The 22,742-nt window shown below is 40.7% G+C and overlaps 1 protein-coding gene across 4 annotated transcripts in view; it reads right to left on the bottom strand.

Moving 5' to 3' along the window:
- MLLT3 (MLLT3 super elongation complex subunit) overlaps positions 1-22,742 on the bottom strand; it is a 140,016-nt gene that overhangs the window by 60,462 nt on the left and 56,812 nt on the right. For all 4 annotated transcript variants that reach the window (XM_080372898.1, XM_080372899.1, XM_080372897.1 and 1 more), the window contains 2 exons: positions 6,676-6,758; positions 2,659-2,802 (listed from right to left, as the gene is read on the bottom strand). In XM_080372898.1, the coding sequence (XP_080229024.1) occupies positions 2,659-2,802; positions 6,676-6,758 (227 nt within the window). The remainder of the gene's footprint in view (positions 1-2,658; positions 2,803-6,675; positions 6,759-22,742) is intronic.

The raw sequence follows: 22,742 nt of genomic DNA on the forward strand, positions 1-22,742 counted from the left end.
CGTGCAAACCCCATCTTGTACTTTATTACCCTGTAAATGTTTTTCTGAGCTTTTCTCAGCCTAAATCATGGAAGTTACATGTGAGTTAATGTTTTGTGAATTCTTTGTCTATTCTATTTACATTCAGAAGCAAGAGACAGCTTTCCAGGGCTCCTGAAACACTCAAAGGAAAGCCTGAGTGTAGCACTTCATGAAAGTGTAACAGGCCTTTAATGCTGACAGAGATGGAAGCCCTTCATAGAGACTTTTTAGTAACAAGACAGAGTACCATTACATCATCTCTGCCAAGTTGGTCAAACTCCTAGGTCAGAAAGCCTACAGAAGGAAGCATGCAACACTGACAGGTTCAAAAAAGGAGACCCATTTCTTGGAAGGAAATCGGGAAAATGGAGAAGGAAAAAAATAGACACACACACAAAAAAAAAAAAGCAAGCAGTCTGTAGCCTCCAGAAGACAATGACACAAAGCATTTTAGGAATGACCACACCGAAATATTCAGGGAAATAATTTTATCAAAAAACTCATGTTTTCACTGTTCACAATTAGGCAGTACTTTTGCTTTTGTTACCTCATGAAACTTAAAATTAGAAAGCACAGAAAGTGAGCAATAAAAGGGATGCTGCCTATTTTTACCTTTTTAGCCACCTCCCAATGTCCCTGCTGGTATCATTTAGATTTATTATACTTGTGGGTAAAACTTGTCCATTGACAACTGACCTGATATGATTAATATTAAAGCAGTAGCTCATGAAGTTTTCCAGAACACAATCTTGACGTTTTATTTGCAAACACAATAAAGAGCCAATACATTGTCCAGACATGGATACCCTCTTGTGCCTAATAAATGCAAACACAAAACACAGCTCGTGCTTCTATTTCAATACAACTATAGTTGTCACAGTTCTCCAGGAGGATAGCAAGGTCTTTCAGACTGCATCCGCGACTACTTATCTTTGCTTTGTTTTCAAAGACCTTCTTCAGCAGACTGAATATTTTCACACTAGCTACCTCTTATCTCCAGCCCAGAACCTACTATTTTCTAATCCTGCCAAACAGGACTACCCATTTTTGTTATGAATGGTCACAAATGCAAAGCATTGGCATTTAATGTTAGTAAACCCGCAGTATGAAGGCTTGCTTTACATCTCTTATCAGTGACCTGGAGAAGGAGACAGAACACACTTGTGTTCATGAGATTCGCAGATGACAATCAACTGGGGAAGGGAAGCAGCTAACAAGAGCAGGGCTCCCACCAGAAGGTGACCCAGACAGTGTGAAGCAATGGGTCAACAGCAGCCTCATGAAATACAACCAGGACAAATGCCAAGCACCAAGCCCTGTTCCAGCAAGGCAGTGCTGCAGCCATGAGGCTAGGCCTGGGAAACAGCTCTGGGACATGGTCCTGGGCACTGGAGGGCAGTGAGCTGAGCCGGGCCACCCACATGCCTGGGCAGCAACAAGGGCCAGCAGTGCCTGTAGTCTCATGAGCAGGTCACATCTCTGCAGGCCAGGGGAGAGCAGGGACTGCACCTTGTGCTTGGTGCTTATCAGACCCCGTCTGCGTACTGCCTTCAGTCTGGGTCCCTGACACAGAAACACCACCAACAAACTGGTGGGAGGCGAGAGGAGGCCACTGAGACTGTGGGGCTGGAGCCCTTGCCCTGCCAGGAGAGGCTGCAGGATCAGGGCTGCTTCAGGTGGGAGGAGGGACAGCTTTGGGGGCACCCAACAGCATCCCCAGCACAAACTGGAAGGAATGGAGGAGACAGTCAGGCTTTACAGGGTGGTGCGTGTAGCAGGAGGGCAAGAGGCAGAAGCACAGGATGACACAGCTCAGACTAGAGACAAGGAGATGCCTCTTCCTCACGAGGACAGCCCAGCGGTGGAGCTGGGGCCCAGGCAGGCTGCCCCACCTTCAGCCAGGGGAGGTTTCACACCCTGGAAAGGAGGGGCAAAGCCCTGAGCAGCCTGGTCTGACCCCAGGGTTGAGGCACTGGTGGTCCCCGCCAGCATGAACTATTCTGCCACTGTGCGTAACACAGCAGAACAGTTTCCACTAATGGGCAAAGTGTAAATCTAAAGGTTTGGCCCTCTCCTCCCTCCAAACGGGCAAGCTTCCTTTGGGCTCCTTCGTATCAATTAATTCTACCAACATGTACAGAAATCTTGGTAAATTTTCTGGTTCAGACTGTATAACATATATAAATTCAAGTAGGTTTATTTATACTTACAGTTTTTGAGCTGTTCTACCTTATAACTATTGAATTTATTCTGCTTAATATAGAACCATTTATCTTTAAATGAGAGACATTTTATTTTCTTATTACTTCCTCCCATCACAGTACCCCTCCTGTATTTCATCTCTGGAAAGTCAAGCAAGCAATGCTTCATGCATAAGGTCTAAGTTCTGCTTTTGCAGGAGTAAACGTTAATCAGCCGGGTGTGAAGACAGAGATCTAATCATGTATTTAGAGTAGGCACATGCTCATTTGCTCACCCACTCCGCTCAAAGACAACAAGCACTGAGCTCTTACACAAAGTTAATCACAAAACCATTTGGATTCACTGTCAGGTAAATCTTTATTATATTAATCATGCACCAGCAATAAGCAGCAACATCTTTACTGTGATGGCTTTTGACACGGGTGCAGGACTCACCCCTCCTGCCTTTAGCAGCTTTCTTCTGAATTCCTCTGTCGGGTTGTTGAATGTGAGCTTTTCACAGCGGAGATGATTTACAGGTGGGTGGCCTTCAAGGTGCAGGAATAAGTCATAGTCAAATCGAACTTTCTTAGGTTCTTCCTGAGGGTTGAAAATAACCAGATAGAAACATCTAGCACCAAAACTAAGTTGAAAATAAGAACTACATAAAGACTGTAAATTAAAATGAAAATTAGGTCATTTTTAATCATTCTTTGTGTTCTCAGACACATGATGGAATTTACCAAGTGTCAGCTGAGCTACAATAAATCAGAGAAGTTCCTATCAGCCCACAATAACACATGGTAAAATGCACGAACTTCATGAACTTCAAGCTGTCCTGAAAAGGCTTAATTTGAAGTGTTACGTCACGTTTGGCACAGGCAGCAGACATACACATAGGCAAGTATCATGATTCAGCTGACACAAGGTAACTCGCTCACCAGCACAATCACACTTTTGAGCCTCAGATAGTACTGAAGACACTGAAGTTTTTAACACAAATTCCTCCACAAAGCCAAACACCATTGTTTTCTTCACAAGTTGTAGAAAGGGGTAAGAACTAAATTGTTGCAGCCATCTACATTTGATCTCCTATGTATGGGGTCTGCTCATTTATTAATGAAACTTCATTGCCTTGAACAAGTGTGGCCAGCTAGATTCCAAGTGTTACACCACAGCTTCCAAGCAATTAAGATTTTCTGCTACTGCAGTGAAAAAAATGAAACCGAATGTTCCCTGTACCAATATGGAGAGAGAAAGAACCGGAAAGTTAACTTTATCTAGCAAAAAATCATCAGTGCTCTACTGCCCCAAGAAAGCCTCAGCTGAAAAAAGGATACTAGTGGCATTGAACAGACTTCAGTTTGTAAAAACAGAGAAAACATACCAAGAACACTTTGTGTTATACATTTACACAGTCCTTTCCTGAAGCTGTATGTAAGTTAAATGCTCTTTTAAGGCAAGATGAAGAAGCCCTTCCTCAAAAGGTCCTGATGTACAACAGAAGCCACCAAACTAATGTCAATCTTAAGGCAGAACAACTAAAAAGTCAAATTCGGGAAAAGCTTTAGCTACAAGGGAACCATGAGAGAAAAGGAAGAAGACATAGAAAAATCTTAGTCCATATCCAACATTGCACGTAATCAAAATGTGTGCTTTGTTCAAGAACAGATGCTTAAAAAACTTGCATTAAAAAATGTTTAGCTTTGATTAAGGATTCCAAGGATGTAAAGAACAGAAATAGTAGAAATCTCAGTTATTCTAAAAGTTAAAATCAGAGATTTCAAACACGGCCAAAGGGCAGCCTCATCACCCCATCTCTAGATTTGGAGCAGACAACAGAAGGGGATATGAAATAAACAGTCTGCAGTAGTCCATTTCTGAAGACAGAAGAGAGTAGTTCCCTTACATGAATTATTTTATTGATGGACCATTTTCAAAGGCAACCATGGATGAAGGTATTTCTTATTGTTAAAAAGATTAACACACGACTTCTTGCAGAAAAAAGTGGATGTGATTTACTCCACGGTCTGTCTAGAAAACTGTGAAGTTGCTACAGGCAAACAGTTAGTACCAGACAGCTTTGCCATAGAAGCAAAGTTGCAATAACTTATAAACAGGAAGAACTCTGTGGAAAGTTAGATTAACATAACCAGTGATTTTGAAGACGACTTTTACTACACAAAGGACTCCCAGTACCACTGTCATTATGTCAAAATGGTATGACAGGGAAGGCAGATTATACTGCAGTTTATGAACCTTACCCTAAATGGACTGCATTTTGAAGTAGGAGTCTTTTGACCTAAAAGCATCTTTCAAGGACTTTGTCTCAATAGCTAACAGATGCTCTGTTACTGCTTCTGGGAGGGGTGTTTGCTTGCCATTTCCCCAGTTCTTTAAAGCTTGGAATATTTTCCATCAGGGTGAAATGCCTATTAGATTTACTACCAATTTCTGCTTAGTCCTGGGAACAGGGACCCTTTTAATTCTCCATGGTCCAAGTGGCTTCCTGTACCCCTGCCTCCTCTATTCACTAGGGTACCTTCTGAATCAGAAATTGAAAAATTGTCTACCTTGAATAAGTGATGATGGTCTGTCTCCTCTTCCTCCTTCTGTCTATCTCCTCTTTTTCTGTACTGGAATACCTGTGAAGTGGCTTAGAGGAGGAAGAGTAGCTGAGCCAGGAGAAAGCAGTAATTTGCCTCAGGAATGCCAGCTCAATTTTTGTGCCACTTTTCCTTTGTACGGACCCCTGGGAAGGGCATGCTCCTGCAGCTGTGTGAAGAGCTAGCTGACTCACAGTCCAACTGCTGCTTGTCGTATTCCATGACACCAAAATAAGGGTGATGGATGTTTGCAAACTTCCTAATTCCACATGCTGCTTGAGGGTGAGGTGAGTTGTAATCACTGCTGCCCTCTTGATCTCAGTCTAAGCCACAACTCCTGCTGGAGAACTCCTGAGATTTGCAGGTCTCCACAGTCAGCAAAGGCAGCCAAAACTCTGAGTGAAAAACAAAAAAAGAAATGTCGGGCAGGAAGCTTTCTGTAGAGATGCTTCAATGACTGACTCACTGTCTTCTGACTTTGTCTGCCCAGTTTTTGGGATGACCTCTTAACAGAGGCAATAAAGAGAACGGGCTGCTTTTCATTAGATTTCCTGAATGAATCAAAACTGCTTCCCTAATAGACACAGTGCTGAAAAGCGTACCAAAAAAGCCAGTCAGCTCACTGAGGCAGTTCTGTTTCCTTTTCCAACAACAAACAGGGTAGCCTAAGCCCTGCTCTTCACAGATTGATACAGGGAACATTTCAGATTTACCTGTTCTGTTCAAAACCTAGAACTTAGAAAATGCCTGAGCAGAATTATCCACACCTGACACTTTGACAGAGCTTTCTGCGAAAGACAAAAGAATACTGGAGTATCTACTTAAAGGCATACACAGTTAAAGTTGTACTCTAACACAAATTTTAAGTGACCAGAGTTCCTGAAAAAGTCTTTTACTATGCATTTCTGTTTTCCTTTGGTTTTAGTTCTCACCAAGCATTCAACACATGAAAGATGTAACACTGACTTCACTAAAATAATTATATTAAACTACATCTTGGTAATATAAAATAGTCACAGAGGTATCTTCTCTGCCTGCAAAGTATAGTACCAGATCCACCAAGGCACATGGCATACAAAAGGAACCTAAAATACTGCAGTTATTAAGGTACTGTACATTAAATCTTGCAAGCTTTTTGCTCTATAATTCCACCCAAATCCTGTTCTTTTTAACTGAATGAATTATTAGTAAGACAGACCCTGTTACATACATTAAAGCAAATTTCTGTATTTGCTATCTAAGAAACCCACAGTAATTGCAGTATTTACTTGAGACCCAAGAACTTGAGATACCAGAATAATGCAAGCTTTGTAGAACGGCACTGGGTTCGTTTTTAAACTGTGCCCCCTGGTAATGTTGAGTACAATCAATGTTCACATGCAGTGTAAAAGAATGTTTTTTCAGTTTGAGGATACAGGATTGAAAAAAATCCAAAACTGTTCTGAAAGATCAGAAAGTGAACAAATTTAAAAGATTGGCAATACTAAACTAGAACGAGTTCATTATGAAATCAATATACTCAAGATCAGTTTCCTTTCTTAAAGTTTAAGTGGCCCTTTTACTTCCTTAATCATCACTTAAAGCCTGTCCACTTCTGAGTAGGGCTAGTAACTCTTCTGAAAAATTACATTCAACTTTATTATTTTATCAGGTAATCCTAATTTCATAGTTATCTACTAAACACAACTATGCATTTCTAGAAATTACAGTGACTTTGAATTGAGGAACAGCACTGACAAAGACAGATTTAAACTTAATTTTTAACTGAATTTATGAATTACACAGTAAATACTTCAAAAACTCAGACTTCCACATGATTTTTTTAATTATTTTTTTTTTTAAAAATGAAAAGTGTGTCATTCCATACCTTGTTCTTGAAGTAAACCTCAATTGGTAAAATGAAACCAGCATACCCAGATTCTTCAACTTTGTATGGTGGATCCTTGCACACTGAAACGAAAAGAAAAAAACATATTTAACACACACAAAAAAAAGTTTTACATGCACAAGCAAAACATAGGAGCAAATAATCTGCGACAATAGTTCTATGGCAGCACCATTACAAAACTACACACACACACAGTACTACATATCTGTGCAAAACTCAACGTGAATTTTGCAAGCAAATCGTTCCTGCTGGTATACAACCTACAGTTTAGGGATAGCAAATTTTTTTTTTTTTTTTTTTTTTTTCTTTTTCAGTCCTTTCAGACTGCTAAAGTAGAACCACCAGGGACTTCAACACCAGGTGGACCCACTGAGTACCCACAACTGCTACATAGGCACTGCAGCCATGGCTTGTTCTGGGAATGGAAAGTAGGATTCCACCCTGAGAGAGTTAAACATGTAGAGGGCAGAAGAACCACCAGTCATGTATTCATAACCTACTACTAATAAAATGCTAATTCTAGTAAATTTAATTTAAAATAAATTAATTACATTAGAGCTAATAAAATTAAAATCTGTATAACTGGGGGGGAGGGACACACAACACAACATTCCAGCTTGGAGAACCTAAAACAGTATTCGGGTTTACCCTATAGGATTCAGACTTCTTTAACTGACAGTGAGTATTACTAGCTCCAACATCTCCCTCAGGTTTTCAGTTTATGCAGAGGCTTTTAGTTACATGAAATCCCCACAGTATTGAACATGAGCTCTCTGAAGAAAGTGGCTCCAACCAGTGACAAAAAGCAAGTTGTTACAGAACTTGGAACAGAAGCCACCTCTTCTGTTTGGCTGCATGACAACCTCATTACAGAATTCATGCCCACATAACACATACACACAAAGGTATGCTGAGAAAACACATCTCCTGCAGCATCAACTCAGATGCTTCCAAATGCTGCATCGATACGTATGACATGTTATACGCACTACCATCTCTATGACATCATAGGCAAATGACATGTTTCTCAACTGTAGATTTGTTGTCTACAAGTAAACTGTTCAATCTTGCTGACTGAAAAAAAGAATTCAGACTTTGAGATAGATCATCATTTGCTAAGATGTACAGTTTTTTCAGAATTCCCTGTTAGCCATTCACCGTACTGTATCGGGTACAACAAGCTACAAAAAGTGTGTCTTGCAATCAACTGTGCAGGGCCTGAATACCAAAATTATTATTTTTAGCAAAGCACCATAGATGGGCACTTACCACTCTCTACCATCCCATCAGGGATGACAGGCCCATCAGACACATCCAGGAATACAACCACTGCTACCTTCTCAGTAAGTATCATTGGTATGTCAGCTTTCTGAAGACATGCAAGCTTGGTTAACCCCAAGTGAATGAACACAGCAGAATTCCCTCATACTACCTTGCCATTCTTCTCCTGCTCTGCTAGCACCAACCCCACACAAGGACTTCAAGGATGAGAAAGATTCCAAGTCCTTGCTCACCTACTGAAGCTGGCCATCACTACCCAGTTCACTGCATGCAATCATTAGAAAGGGAAAAGGATGACAAAACCAGAGTAAGAATAGTCTCTTTTCCAGGCTCTTCTGCAATACTGTCTTCTTGCAGCTATAGAATCGTTTTTCTTGGCTGGAAAAAAGAGGACTTATGGTTGATAAAGTGGGATTGTAAAAGATTTCGAAGAAACGTGTTAACAATGATAGGTCAAATCTGAGAGGTGGTTTCTGATACATAAACCTTTCAAGTTGGAAACTGGGCATTTTGTTAGATTAGAACCTCCCAGAAGTGGTATTTCACCTTCTATTGACATGTCTTCCCTTAAAATGGCTTACCAGCATTTGAAAAATGTAAATAGTCCTAGTGGAGCACAGTGACAGGTTAAGAGTAATACATACTGACAACTTTTTTCAGTCAAAAAAGAGGAACCTTCCTGCTTCTCCCCTGCCTTCAGAAGAGAACATGAGAAGAAAGCCTTCCCAGTATTCTTCAAATGACTTAGCAGGGTTCAGAAGACTGAAATCTAGTTCTATAAAACCAGGGAAAGATTATACAGCAGACATTTATCCAGACAGAAACACAGGAACTGTAATAATACATTAACTGTTACAGAGATTTCAGGCTCCGTTATATGACAGGTCACAAATCTTTTTTTAAAAAATAAATATCACATCAACTTCTTCCTAAGCACTTAATTGGAGCAGAACACACTGTCAGCATAAGTATTTCTCATTCTCTCCCTCAAGTTTATCTTCTTTCAGATTTACACTGCTGTTAGCCATGCTGAACAGTACCTTGTCGAAGTTCCAAATACAGTTCTGAAAACGAAGTCTGCTACACTTGCAGGCTTTGTTGAAATTTGGGTGATGGCTTACAGAATAACCACAAGGAAACTACCTCGGGTGCCCTCCCCAACTGAAAGGTGGACTTCTAATAAAAGGACAATTCTACAATCTTGTAAATGAAACCTTCTTGGGGGGGGGGTGGGGGGGTGGGCGGGTGGGGAAGAAAGCAAGTGACTGAGAAAAGCTCAATGCCACTGCATATGTGTAGACCGCAACTATCGCATTTTCCTCACCTTTCTTGTGGAAGCCACTACTACATGAACTGGCAGAAACAGCACCTCTGTGCACTCTGAGCCAGCGCTCACCGACATAAGCTCCTTCTGTGCTGCTGAACTGTCACAAGTAGTATCCAGGGCTGCAATGGCATGTGTGGTTTAGCCAAGCCAACACACAAACATCCTAGCAAGTTTTGGTGAATGGAAAAGACAGAAGTGGCAAGTTAGGTAAAATACAGAAAAGGTAGAAAGAAAAAAATAACAGGAGAGGAAAAAACCCCACACCTTTAGTGGAGAAGGAAAATAGAAGCAAAAGCAAATTACAAGTATAGCCCCACAAATCAGAACCAACAACAGACACTAGGAAGGAGTGATTTTGAAGAAGAACCTGGAAACCCTAACAGCTTCTCAAAGCTCCTTAAAAAAAGCACCTACACTACATCAGGTAGATAAACTGGAAAAACTGCCCCTCTACAGACATACAATTTCCTCCTCATCCAGAGGGATAGAGGCATGTCCCCAGTAACTGCTCTTCTCCTTCGAAGTGGCACCTACAAATGCATTTCAAGCACCAGATAAACAAAGCCTCTTGCACAACATTATCACTAAGATGTAATTATTTTGGCCAGGGTTTTTTCCTATGGAAACAGCTTGTATGATTCACAATGAGTTTCCTCCCTCTTTCCTCTATCTTTTGACTAGGTGGTCCAACTTCAAGAATCTCTGTGACAATTAAGGCCCTACAGATTCCTATGGATCTAGTTAAATATTAGTGCCTGCTCTGAGAAAGCAGTTCCAGAGAGTATCTTAATTGAGATGCAGGGATAAGCAGCCAGCAGTATGCGTAACTACAAAGCAGTTATAACACAGCATCTCCTCTCAAGAGAACTGCAGGGCTAGGAGGAGAGAAGTAAAGAGGAAAAGTAAAACTATGCGTATTTATTTAGGCCCACTAGCCACAGAATAACCTGTGGTTTTTTGCCTTTGTAAGGCACTACACTGTTACCATCTCTTTGTCAGAATGGAGGATCATTTCTCTTCCACCATAAATGAAAGCTTTAATCTTAGGTATTTGCAAATGCATTTGTTGAACACAGATAGACCAGCCCCCTACAGCAGTTTTAGTGCAATTCTGAAATGAGAATAGGAGTTTATGCAACACAATTATACAAGCTGAAGTCCATCCCTTCTGCTCATCATGTTTCATTATACTTTGGGGTGAACACTGCTGTAACACATAGTAACACTGGTATGTTGGAGGCCACAGAAGGGAATTTGGATCAAGCAGGGCTCGTAAGTATAACAAAAGCTGTTCATATACTGCATAGGAGCTTGAACATATGTGAAACTGAAAGACTACACAAGCTACACAAGACTACACAAGTGAAGGGATGGAGGGAAGAGGGGAAGGTGTAGATGCTAGAGAAAGAAGGTTCAGGTCCCAGGACAAGAAGTAGCTCTCACAGCTGGAATGCCATTTTGCCATAATGCTAGGGAAACAGACACATGCACACCCATGTGCAACCGCACAGGTACTGACTTCCAGTACTGTATACACCTCAGGTGCTCACCTACAGCATACTGTCACTTCACTTCCCTTGATAGAGGACTCTTTAGGCACTTAGCTGCAGTCTTAGCTGTATTACCAACACTTCACAAACAACAGGAATAGTCAGAAGCATATTGGCCATACTAATCTGTTTATTTTGACCAGCCTTGCCACATACGCAAGTGCAGTAATTTGCAGCTAATAAAAATTATTGAAATACTCCTCAAACAAAACATGCCTTCCAGAGACCAACTGCAAGATTATCAATATGCATCTCTAAATGAAAGATCAGTAAAAACATTATCATTACTAATAAACAATTTTATTAACAAGCATTTCCTCTCCAAAAGATCTCAGTACATGTTCTGGTAATATTGCCTATTTTTCTACATATAAGAGAGTGATGTGAGCGCTCATTTCTCATTCAATGCACTCTACAACTAAATTCTTTTGATAATGCCAGCATAATGAGTTACCCAAGATCACAGCAAGCCGGGACAGGAATTTATGAGTTGCTATCCATCCCCTATTTGTCAGGGGAATATGCCTTCTCTGTAGCTCACATAAATGGCTTAAATAATTTATCTCAAATGTTTTGCTTCTTTATTCCACAAGTGAAGCCCTGCATTTTGTGTTATGCTCCCACATGCATTCTCATGTGTTGCATCAGACTTTAACTGATACGTAAGGAACAGATGCAAATCAAGCCATGAAGATGCATTTCACTAAGAGTGACCACAATGGGGCCTTTGGAGATAACAACAACAAAATTCTAGTAAGAGCTATCTTTTTTAAAGGCTTTAACATGAGATTCATATGCTACTCCAACACTGTTAAACACTTTACTGTGAATAGATGTTTCCTTTATTAAAAATGCAGTCAGAATCAGTAAGAAAAGGCAGAAGTTCCTTTTAGGCAGATACTGACACGACATCAGGACAATACAGAATGACTGTAACCATTCACATACATTTTGTGCACCCTGCAGGATACACCAAGTGGGTGCTGGAGGAAGTGAAGCCTTCTGATAAGAGAACTGGTTTAACTTTGTTGTACTGGTATTTCATATATTCTTGCCTATAATTTTCTTATATTTGTCACCCTTTGACCAACTTTTTCCTTCTATTCATCACCAGCTTCATTGAAAGAAGTCTGAGAACAAGGGGTGGCACTGACTTTCAGAGGAAGGCAGATCACAGTGCCAAAACCCTCCTGCAGGAAGAAGTCAGATTTAAATATTCAGCTGAGACGTCTATAAAAGCTCTCTGACTGCTACTCAGTAGCTCACGTTCTCAGCTGGTGCGCTGCAGTACTTGGACTCTACAAAAAGCCAGGAAGAGAACAGATCTGTTATGCCCCATCAACCTCCAGGCACACCTCAGCCATTAAATATGAATAAATCGCTAGGAAGGTTCACACAAAAGCTAATGAAAATTACTGTGTTGAGTGTGGGTTAAACAGCACCTCCTACACTAGGAATAAGGAGTTTCCATTTCATTAACACCTTATGTTAACAAGAATTTCATAAGGAAGATATAACCCTCATGTGAGATCACGGGAAGTACTAAGCACGAAGACTGAGCTTTCAGCATTGCATTTACGGTCAGAGAAACTCCCTGGCCCACATGCTGAATGCCCAGATTCTCACCACTTCTACCAGCTGGATAGGATAGAAAGATACCTTTAAATAGAGTGACCCCTAACTAACTTCTGGAGTGGTATTTTCTGTATGCAATGCCTACTCCCTGACCACTGGGTAGCTTCTTCATCATTTCAGGTGAAATTGATACACACGACAGGAGGGAAGAGGAAAAAATCTCCATCATGTCCATCAAGGTTTCCAAATTCAGGTCTTACTGAAGTACTTAACTCAGCACTGGCCTTCAAACATTGCTAAAAGACCAGCAGAGAGAGTAGAAAACACCCACTCACTCACAATCAAATTTCTTATTGTTCCAAACAAAAGTAATTGTTCCAAACAAAAGTAGATTAACAAGGATGAGGTTTGGGTTTTTTTTTTTTTTCATTTGGGTTCCTTCCCCCCCCCCCCCCCCCCTTTTTTTTTTTTTTTTGGGGGGGGGGGGGGGGGGCACGCCTAACTCTTAGTCTTAGCACACAAAGAGAGCAGTAAGCCTACAACACACAATTTCGAGTTTCTGAAATACTGCAGTGTGCTTCCTACATCCTCTGAATCAGGTGGGGCAACCTGAAGTTTCGCATTTACGATGCTGTCAATAACTTTGATAACTTTAGAGTTGTTTTCCTGTAATTTAATGGTTTCTTATACTAATTCTCAGTGCACATATACTATCTGTCCACAGGTCCTGGAAACAATTGAGAACATGACACTGTAAACTGAACAGATCCAGGAATTCCTTACTTTGATTTTTTTCTGCAGCGCATATAAAATACCCCCTGGCCTTTGAAAATAGAGTCACTAAGCGTTTTGACATCAACTGTTTGAGATCAGAAGGCAGACCTATGGTATCCTCACTATTTCATAATGCTGTGCAAGCCCATTTAATGTACGTATACTGCAGAAAGTGCATGCAGGAAAGAACGGATCTTCACTCATTAACTACACAGAAGAAAGCAATTTGTACTGCCAGAGAACGGGCAAGAGCTACCTTAACTTGGAAGTTCCCTCCCACGTAAAGGTACACTGTTGAAATTCACACCAATTATTTGTCTAATATTCTCCAGCTTTGCTGAAATGGGAGACGAAGGGGAAAGGGTTTAAAAGCTCCACGTCACATGCTAGACTGTGGAGCAATAGTGGCTTGGCAGTAAATCGTCCACTGGACCTTGAAATGCTGTATTAAACCATGTGTCCCCACCCCTTCCAGGACCTCCAGCAGGAGGAGCACTTCTCTTGACTGCCCCACCACAGACATCAAAAGACACCCTGGCACCTGCAAGGTTTCAAACTTCAGCACACATCACAGATGGTGCAGAAGCCCCTCCGCTTGGCTCAAGGACATAGAAAGTATTTAGCTATTGTCTGTACTGCACAAGCAAGCAACAATCTTTAATGAGACACATGGAAGTTACTGGAGCTGTCTAGGACCACTCCTAGTTTATCCCTCCCAACCCTTCCATCTGCTCCCTCAGGTTTCCTCCACATCGTATTGGAATGACAGGGAGAGAAGAGAAGAGGAAAAAAACCCCACGACTATTTTGAAACTGAAGTTATTCCTACACTGCATTTCACCTTTTAATTCTTTGTTGTTGGTGGTTGTTTTTTTTCAACAGGAAGTGGTGTTCAAACAAGAGTGTTATCTCTCCCAGGTATCAATGGGTAAGAGTACATGACTTCCAGGAAGTCTAGAAGTATTCCTTAGAAATGAAGGCTGTTGAAGCAAAGGAAACACCCTTGAACAGGAAAGATCCTTAACTGAACTGCAGCTAGGGCTGTCTGGAAATAACATAATAAACCAGACAATTATTTTTCATGGAAAAGACATTAGATTTAATATTAAAAACTGACTATAAACGTAATTTTGTCCTGTAGATACCATTATTATTTTAAGAGTAAAAAAAATGCCCAGTAACTGTGCATTGATGCATCCTCATAACTGTATAGAAAATATAGCCCTTGGGATTTTCTCTTTTACTAAGGAAAATAGGTTGCACAGTTGCAGGGTCTGAAGTAAATTCTATCTCAGTTGTTAACTACATACTTCTCCCTGCTCAATAAAAAGATTTTGCATAGAGAGTATTTTTTCTCAACTCCCAGGCACTTAAAAGTCAAATAAATATCTATGTAGTTCTTTATTTTAACTTAATTATGCTATATAATGATCTAACTGGGAACAAATATTTTCAGAGCTATCAAAATTAGTCTGTATTCCAGTGATGCCATACTTGTGTCAAACTTTCTGTTGAACTGCAAGCCAAGTCTAAGAATTTTTCCATCACACTTCTCAGTTCTTTGTGGTTGTTTTACTTTGTTAATGATCACAAAAACATAATTTCCTTAATTTATAAGGCTTTTCATTCTATGGAACACATATAGTAACTTAGAAAAATATCACAACACTTCTCTTGTAAAAGAACAGCGTCATGTGTAACCTGTGTTTGCAACAGCCTTGAGAAGGTAAGTCTCTCCATCTGGGAGTGCTTAAAAAAGCTTTAAAAAGTGCACAGAAAAGCTGGCTGCTGCCTAATGCTCAACAAAGTCAGTACAAATCTTTCCATTTTATTAAGAGACAAGAGCTGCAAATAAGTCTGTAATGCTGTCTGGTAGAACTTCTGTGAAAATTCAGTAGCAAAGAACAAAATCTGCTACTACATTCACCATTACCACTAGTTACCATAAATGTAGCTGACTTCTTACGCAACAATTTAAAAGAAACCCGTAAGTAGCTCCAGCAACAAAAGTGAGTGGATTTCTGGATGGCTAGAACAGCTCCTGGACTGTATCAGCACTCTCCAGCAAAAGCCAAGTAACAGACAACTTCTCTTCAGAGAAGATAAAAGTAAGTATTTAGAACTAAGAAACCAAGATAGGAGATTAGGGCACATCTGCATGAAAAGTAGCATAATTCAGTTACTGTTCACAATGAACACAGAGTTTGTATTTGAAATAATATTAACTAGTATCTAAAAGCAAGACACTAATTCAGTGGAGTTAGCACATCCTCATTTGTCAGCTGCAATAGCATTTTGCACTTGGAACAATACTTGCTGTATCTCTTTATTGCCCTTTGAAGCCTGCAGACAGAATTGCAGTATATTTTAACTTAAGTCTGCAAGAAATTGCTTCTTACAAAAATATTTTAACATTAACTGCAATGTTTCTTTCTTCATATTTAATACACTGGAAAACATAACTATTTCTGCTTGTATCATCTACCTGATAGTCTTCTTGATGCTGTTCAGAGCATCTGTATATAAGATCAGGAATGCTAGTCTACATTTTGTAGTTATTTTAGCAATTGGAGAGTGGGACTAGGAGAAGGGAAAGAGAAATACCTCTTCAAACACATTTCATCAACACCATTCATTAGCAAATGGGAAAATACAATAAAGTACGCTATCCTAATATAAACAAAACATTGACATATTAATATGACACGAGCTTGAAACTATACATGGGTGCTGCTAAGGTGGGAACAATTATTTACACAGTGTGTTTAAATGAATCTGCCCACTTTTTCCGGCTTTCACTTCGCATTACTTGTGTAACGGACCAACACAAAGGTCTACACTCAAAAATAACCTGAAGCAGAGATTTGAGGTCTGTGTGCAAACATATTTATAATGAACATAATGCAAATGTATGCTCCAGGCATAAACACAGCTTATGAACTGTGTTTGCATGCAGGTAATGTAGGTGTTCTATACGTTGCCATGCAGTTAATGTTCACAACAATTATACTCTTCAGCTGTATGACATTTTGAGGGAAGAAAACAGGAGAACAGGTAGCCATGAGAGGCTAATGATAAGTAATTTATAAAGAAGGGGCACAGAAAACTAAGATTTTCTTCAAACAGAAATAAATAGAATTTCTGAGCACTAAATGCTGTTTCTGACCACTATAGCAAACCTACAGCTTTATTTTTCTGCCTCAGAGAGGTAGAATATAATAGAATAAACTATTTCAGTTGGAAGGGACCTACAATGATCATCTAGACCAACTGCCTGAACACTCTTGGGCCGGCCAAGCTGAAAGTGTGTTATTAATGGCATTGTCTAAATGCCCCTTAAACACTGACAGGCTTGAGGCATCGACCACCTCTCTAGCAAGCCTGTTCCAGTGTTTGACCACCCTCAAAAGAAATGTTCCTCAATGTTACTCTGAACCTCACCTAACGCAGCTCTAAGCTATTCCCACCCATCCTGTCGCTGGATCCCAGGGAGAAGAGATCAGCACCTCCCTCTCCACTTCCCCTCCCCAGGAAGCTGTAGAGACCAGTCAGGTCACCTCTCAGCCTCCTTCTCCCCAAACCAGACCAGCCCAACGTCCTCAGACGCTCCTCATAGGACACTCCTTGCAGCCCTTCCCTCCAGCTCTGTTGCCCTCCTCTGGGTGCATTCAAGGACCTTCACACCCTTCCTAAACTGCGGGGCCCAGAACTGCACACAGTACCCAAGGTCAGGCTGCACCAGCGCTGAATGCAGCGGGATAATCCCCCCTTCTGACCGGCTGGTTACGGCGTGTTTGGTGCCCCCCAGGACGCGGTTTGCCCTCCTGGCTGCCAGGGCACGCTGCTGACCCAAGTGAGCTTAATGCCCACCAGCACCCCCGGTCCCCTTTCTGCAGGGCTGCTCTCCAGCCGCTCCTCTCCCAGCCTGTGCTTGTGCCTGGCATTACTCCATCCCACATGCAGAATCCGGCATTTGCATTTGTGAAATTTCATGCCATTAATCCTTGCTCAATGTTCCAGTCTATTCAGATCCCTCTGCAAGGTCTCTTGTCCCTCAAGAGAGTCAGCAGCACTTCCCAGCTGACTATCATTGACAAATTTACTAATGGTGCGTTCAACTCCTGGATCCAGACAGTTGATAAATGTATTGAACGGAACTGTTCAATCCCTAGAACGGAACCCTGAGGAACAGCACTGGTGACCGGTCACCAGCCAGACGGAGCCCCATCCACTGCAGCCCTCTGAGCCCTGGCATTCAGCCAGTTCCTCACCCAGTGCGCCGTGAACCTGCTCATCTCACAGTGGGACAGCTTGTCCAGAGGGTGCTGTGAGGGACAGCATTAAAAGCCTCACTAAAATCCAGAAAAACTACATCCACCACTTTCCCTTCACCCACTGGGTGGGTGATCTTGTTGTAGAAGGGTATCAAACTAGTTAAACACGATATTCCCTTTGTGAACCCGTGTTGACTGTGCCCGATGACTGCACTGTCCCTTAAATGGCTTTCAGTAGCTCCCAGTACAATCATCTCTGTAATTTTTCCAGGAACTGAGGTTAGACTAACAGGTCTGTAGTTCCCTGGGTCATCCCTCATGCTCTTTTTGTAGACTGGAATAACACTGGCTAGCTCCCAGTCAGCAGGGACCTCCCCAGACTCCAAAGACCTTTGGCAGAAGATTGAGAAGGATCCTGCTGTAACATCCCCTAGCTCCTTCTCAGATGAATCCCATAAGGCCCCATGGACTTGCGAACATCCAGCTGATACAGCTGGTCCCTTACAATTTCAGAGTCCACCAATGGAAAACCACTTCCCGCACTTGTGGTCCTCTGACTCGGCACAGGGCAGCCCAAGGTTCATCATTAGTATTAAAGACTGATGTGAAAAACACATTGAGTGCCTCCCCTTTCTCTTCATCCCTATCAGTCAGCTGACCATCTTAAACAAGTATTGGTCCAATGCTTTCTTTAGGCCTCCTCTTGCTATTAACGTACTTTTAAAAGCCCTTCTTGTTATCTGAAACAACACTGTCTAGCTTCAACTCTAATTGAGCTTTGGTCTTCTGCGTCTTCTCCCTGCATAAATGAACCACAGCTATGTAACTCTTCCTGCAAAGGCTGACCTTGCTTCAAGAGATGACAGAATTTCTTTTTCCTCTTGAGCTCCACGAAGAGTTCCCTGTTCGGCTGAGCTCGCCTGCTGCCCCCCTTACTTGACTTACGACGCAGTGGGACTGCCTGTTCCTGTGCTTCTAAAAGGTGGTTCTTAACAACTGACCAGCCCTTGTGGACTCCTAAAGCCCTCAACAGCAGATTCCCAGGGTACTCTCTGCTAAATAGCTCCCTAAATAACTTAAAGTTTGCTCTCCTGAAGCCAGGGTAGCAACTCTGCTCTCCTCCTTATTACATTGAAAATTTTAAACTCAACCATTTCCAGGTCACTGTAGTCAAGACAGCCACCTACCATTAACAATCCAAGTCTTAAGAGAGCATCTCTCCTAGCTGGCTCACTGAGTAGTTATGACAAGAATTTATCTCCTACAAACATCAAGAATTTCCAAGACCTGCTCGTCACAGCAGTATGATATTCCCCAGCTGATGTGTAGGAAGTTGAAATCTCCCATAAAGACAAGGGCTACCAACCCAGAGATTTCTCCTAATTGCCTATAGAACAACTCATCAGTGCTTACATCCTGGCTGGGTGATCAGTAGTAAACACCCTCTGCAACATCTCCTTTGCCTTCCATCCCCCTAATCCTCCCCCAGAGGCTCTCAACCACATCAGCCGTAACTGTAAGGGCTGCACAGGCAAGCCTCTCTCTTACATATAGTGTGTGTGACATCTCCCCTCGCCTGCCCTGCCTCCTGAACAGCTTGTAGCCCTGCATCCCAATACTCCAGCCGTGGGGCTCATTCCACCAACTCTCACTAATTCCAATGATATTGTAGCTCTGGGAGCTGACCAGCACTTCCAGTTTATCCTGTTTGTCTCTCGCATTGCGTGCACTGGTGTACAAGCATTTTGGATACACTGAAAGATACACGCTGAAAGGCAGGCACAGATGCGTTTCTTCTCAAAATCTGCAGCCCTACATACTGTGTAGCTGAAAAGAATGGAAAAGGGAGGGGGAGGAAAGACAGATTGGGCCTTGAAAGCAGAACATCTTCAAAGTGGTGCATGGTCTAATCCACAATAGTTGGGTTTGTTCTAGGCCGATTCCAGCATAAATTGAACAATTAGCGTTAAAAATCCTCACCTTAAAAAATGTTACATTCAAGAGTCTGTATATGCACTACTAATCTTGTGGTAATCTGTAAAACAATAAAAATACAGTGACTGTGCAGTCCAAATACATATTTGATAGATCATGGCTAGGGTTTTGCCTAAGAAAGCAGTTTGCTTTCTCAGGCATGAAAGCCATTTATTTCGCAATCTTTCAACTCTGCTTTTTTAAAAAGTCATGGAAAAAAGCAGACAAAATTGCATCTGAGAATTGGTATTTTTTTTCTTGAAATTAAACAAATCAGAAAGCTATTGACTGAAACATCAGCAATGTTTTACTTGTTTATACGTTATAGAGTAAAAACATTTTGCCTGCAATCCCTAGCCTGTAGTAGTTTCTGAGACAAAAAATGTACAGCATCGTTTTCCCATCAATGACATCTTTATAAATCCACTGTCGAGTTGCAAGAGTTGGGTAATAAGTAAATAATTTTGTTCAAAATTCTGGAGGAACAGTTGGGGCTCTTAACTGTTAGTTCTGCAGACAGGGGAAAAGTGAACAGCTTCCTAATAGACCTTGACATACGCAAACTGCCAATGTTCATTTTTACTACCAGATATCCCAGAAACTTTTGTTTCAGTGTTCAGACAGCATTATTACATTAAAAATATGTTTAGAATCACTGGCAAAGGCAAGTTTGGTTTTGTGAAGAATTACGCCATACTCCTAATATATAATGTGTTTTGCTTCTAGGAAACTATTTTTAAAAGAACTTCAAAGAATATGGCAGTGAAACAGAAAAGTGTTTCAGAAGTGTTTCAAAGTGACAAAAATGTCATTACAAAGCTTTCCTGTGGAAAAATGTATTTGCAAAGCTGAAAAGTAAAGGGTACTCAAGATGCATAATAGACAGATTTTCTGTGACTGTATAGTATGCTAGTCTGTTTAAAGTCATGTACAGACAAAGAAGTTGTATCAATAAAATCATCTGAGTTAATCCTCAAAAGCTTAAGAGGTGGCACTTAATGCACTTCTAAAAAATGTATAGCCTCTGATTGGTTTTTGTACCTCATTCCTTGAAACATTTTCATCTGTTCTGCTCTTGTTAGCATTCATTACCGAGGTACTAAAGGTTTGTTATGGCTTCATTTTCATGACTGAATGGTCTTATTTTACTCTGTCAATGTTCCCAGCACAAAGTATTTGAATTTTGGTTGTCATTCACCTTCAAGTTGATCAAATAGGAATTCAGTCACACAACTGTGACTCAAAGAACTGAATATCTTTGAAGTTTGATGGTATGTTTGAAGAGCAAACTTCATGTCTTTGGACAATGACTAGGACATTCTTATATGGCAGGTATTTTAATTATTTCCAGTTAAAAACTCATGCCTCCTTATATTCTTCAACAGCTCTTTAATTCATATCATTAAATGATGTGTCAATTTGAAATAAGAAAATGGCAAAATGTAAGGTCATTGCTTGGACTTTACATGATAAAATGACAACTAAAATTACCCTTGACAGATTTTCTACATCAGATTTTGTTCCCTCAGAACAACTCAGGCCTTGTTTACTTTATTACAGCTGAGTTGTGATTCTGAAGTTTTAATAACCCAGGGATGAACAAAGAAGTCTTCTCAATTTCAAAACAGGTTATTCCTTGCCAGATGTAAACTGAAATTAATGTAAGGAAACAGTGGATTAATGAGATACTAGTTTGTACTGAACTTCATGTCCTCGCTCATTATCAATCCCACTGGACTTCAAACCTACTCAACAATATAATTACACATTCAGACAAAGCCTAACCAGACAAAACCAAAAAAATTGAACAACCAAACAAACCAGACAAAACCAAAAAGTGAACAGCTTAGGAAAAAGACTCTAGAACACTTTCTGCAGTTCATCACTTGACCTTCTGAATCTGAACTCTCAATCACTTCAACTCTAATAATTTTTTTCACTCACTGAAATATATTTATCTATCTCTTGGTATTCCTCTGGCACATGCTTTCTCCATGTGTTTTATTTGATTTAATAACAGCTTTAAAAACAGAGAACATAAATAATTCAGAGCAAATATCTTGAACCCAGCCAGACATGCAGGAAACAAGTAATCTTACACCACCATTGCTTCATTAGTGGTCATGACTCAGAATACAGGGGAATAGAAAACTTGCACACTTCTCTTCATTTTTTATGAAGGAAATGTCATTAATTACTTTGGGTGAATCAATATAAATCCGTAATATCATGTATACCTCACAATAATTTGCTTCAACCTAACAAAATATCCCCCAGTTAACACTTATTTATAGTTCTTTCTGGAATGAGAGTACACATTGCCTAGAGGACATTAAATTAGTCAAAATGAAAATTAGCATTTCAAACTAGCATACCAGGTGCTTTCAAAGGAGTCTTGCTCACAACTTCCCTTTATCAAAGCTGACTTCCTTCTTGGACATAATTTATCAAAAAACATTATTTCCCTTAATAGATTTGACTGACAATAACCGCATAAAAAAGGTTTTCAAAGTCTGGCATGTTTAGTTCTGGGGGTTTCTTACCTTTGTCATTTTTGATTTGTTGGTTACTTTTGTTTTGTTTTCTTTTACTAAACCAGCAGTTGCCCCAGGAAACTGTCTGAATAGATATCTCTTGGATTTTGTTCCAAGTCTGAGCTCCACAGGTCTGAAGAAAGAAAACCCCTGACCACAGTGTGCATGCAATCCACTGTTGAATCTCAAGAAACAAAAAGAGAAGGTGAAACCCAAGATGTAGTCAAATCAGAGCAAAACTCTTAAGTAAGCTTTGCCACTCGTTTTTCTGTATGTTTTTGGAAGGACAAGTCTTTCCACCAATCAGGTGTTTTAAAAATATGCTGTATCAAAGCCAGGTACTGTTTCTTTTAAAATTCAAGATGTTCCTGTTCATTTAATTTCTAACAGGTAAGCATGAAACAGGGCCAAACAGAAGGTGCAAGCTTGACTTTCTCATTTTTACAGCATCTGCTTGTCTTGTTCTTTGAAAATACCTAGACAACACACAAGGAAAACTGCCCACTTAAACACGTCCCTTCCCACTACTTTTGTCCTTCTTTTAAAGTGGTTTTCAGCTGTCATTTACCACACCTCTGTTGCTGGTAGGTCACACTGGAGCCTTTGGGCACTTTTGGAGACTTGTAAGGGATGACAGACATCAGCGAGCACCTGCACCCAAGGATGGCAACTCGTAAGAGCAGTTACCAAGTTAAGACCTCTCTGTCTTCATCTGAGTGCTAATAAAGCTACAACTTGTGGCTAAAAAGCACACATCC

This window comes from Falco punctatus (genome assembly GCF_963210335.1).
Source record: "Falco punctatus genome assembly, chromosome: Z".
In the NCBI taxonomy this organism is placed as follows: domain Eukaryota; kingdom Metazoa; phylum Chordata; class Aves; order Falconiformes; family Falconidae; genus Falco; species Falco punctatus.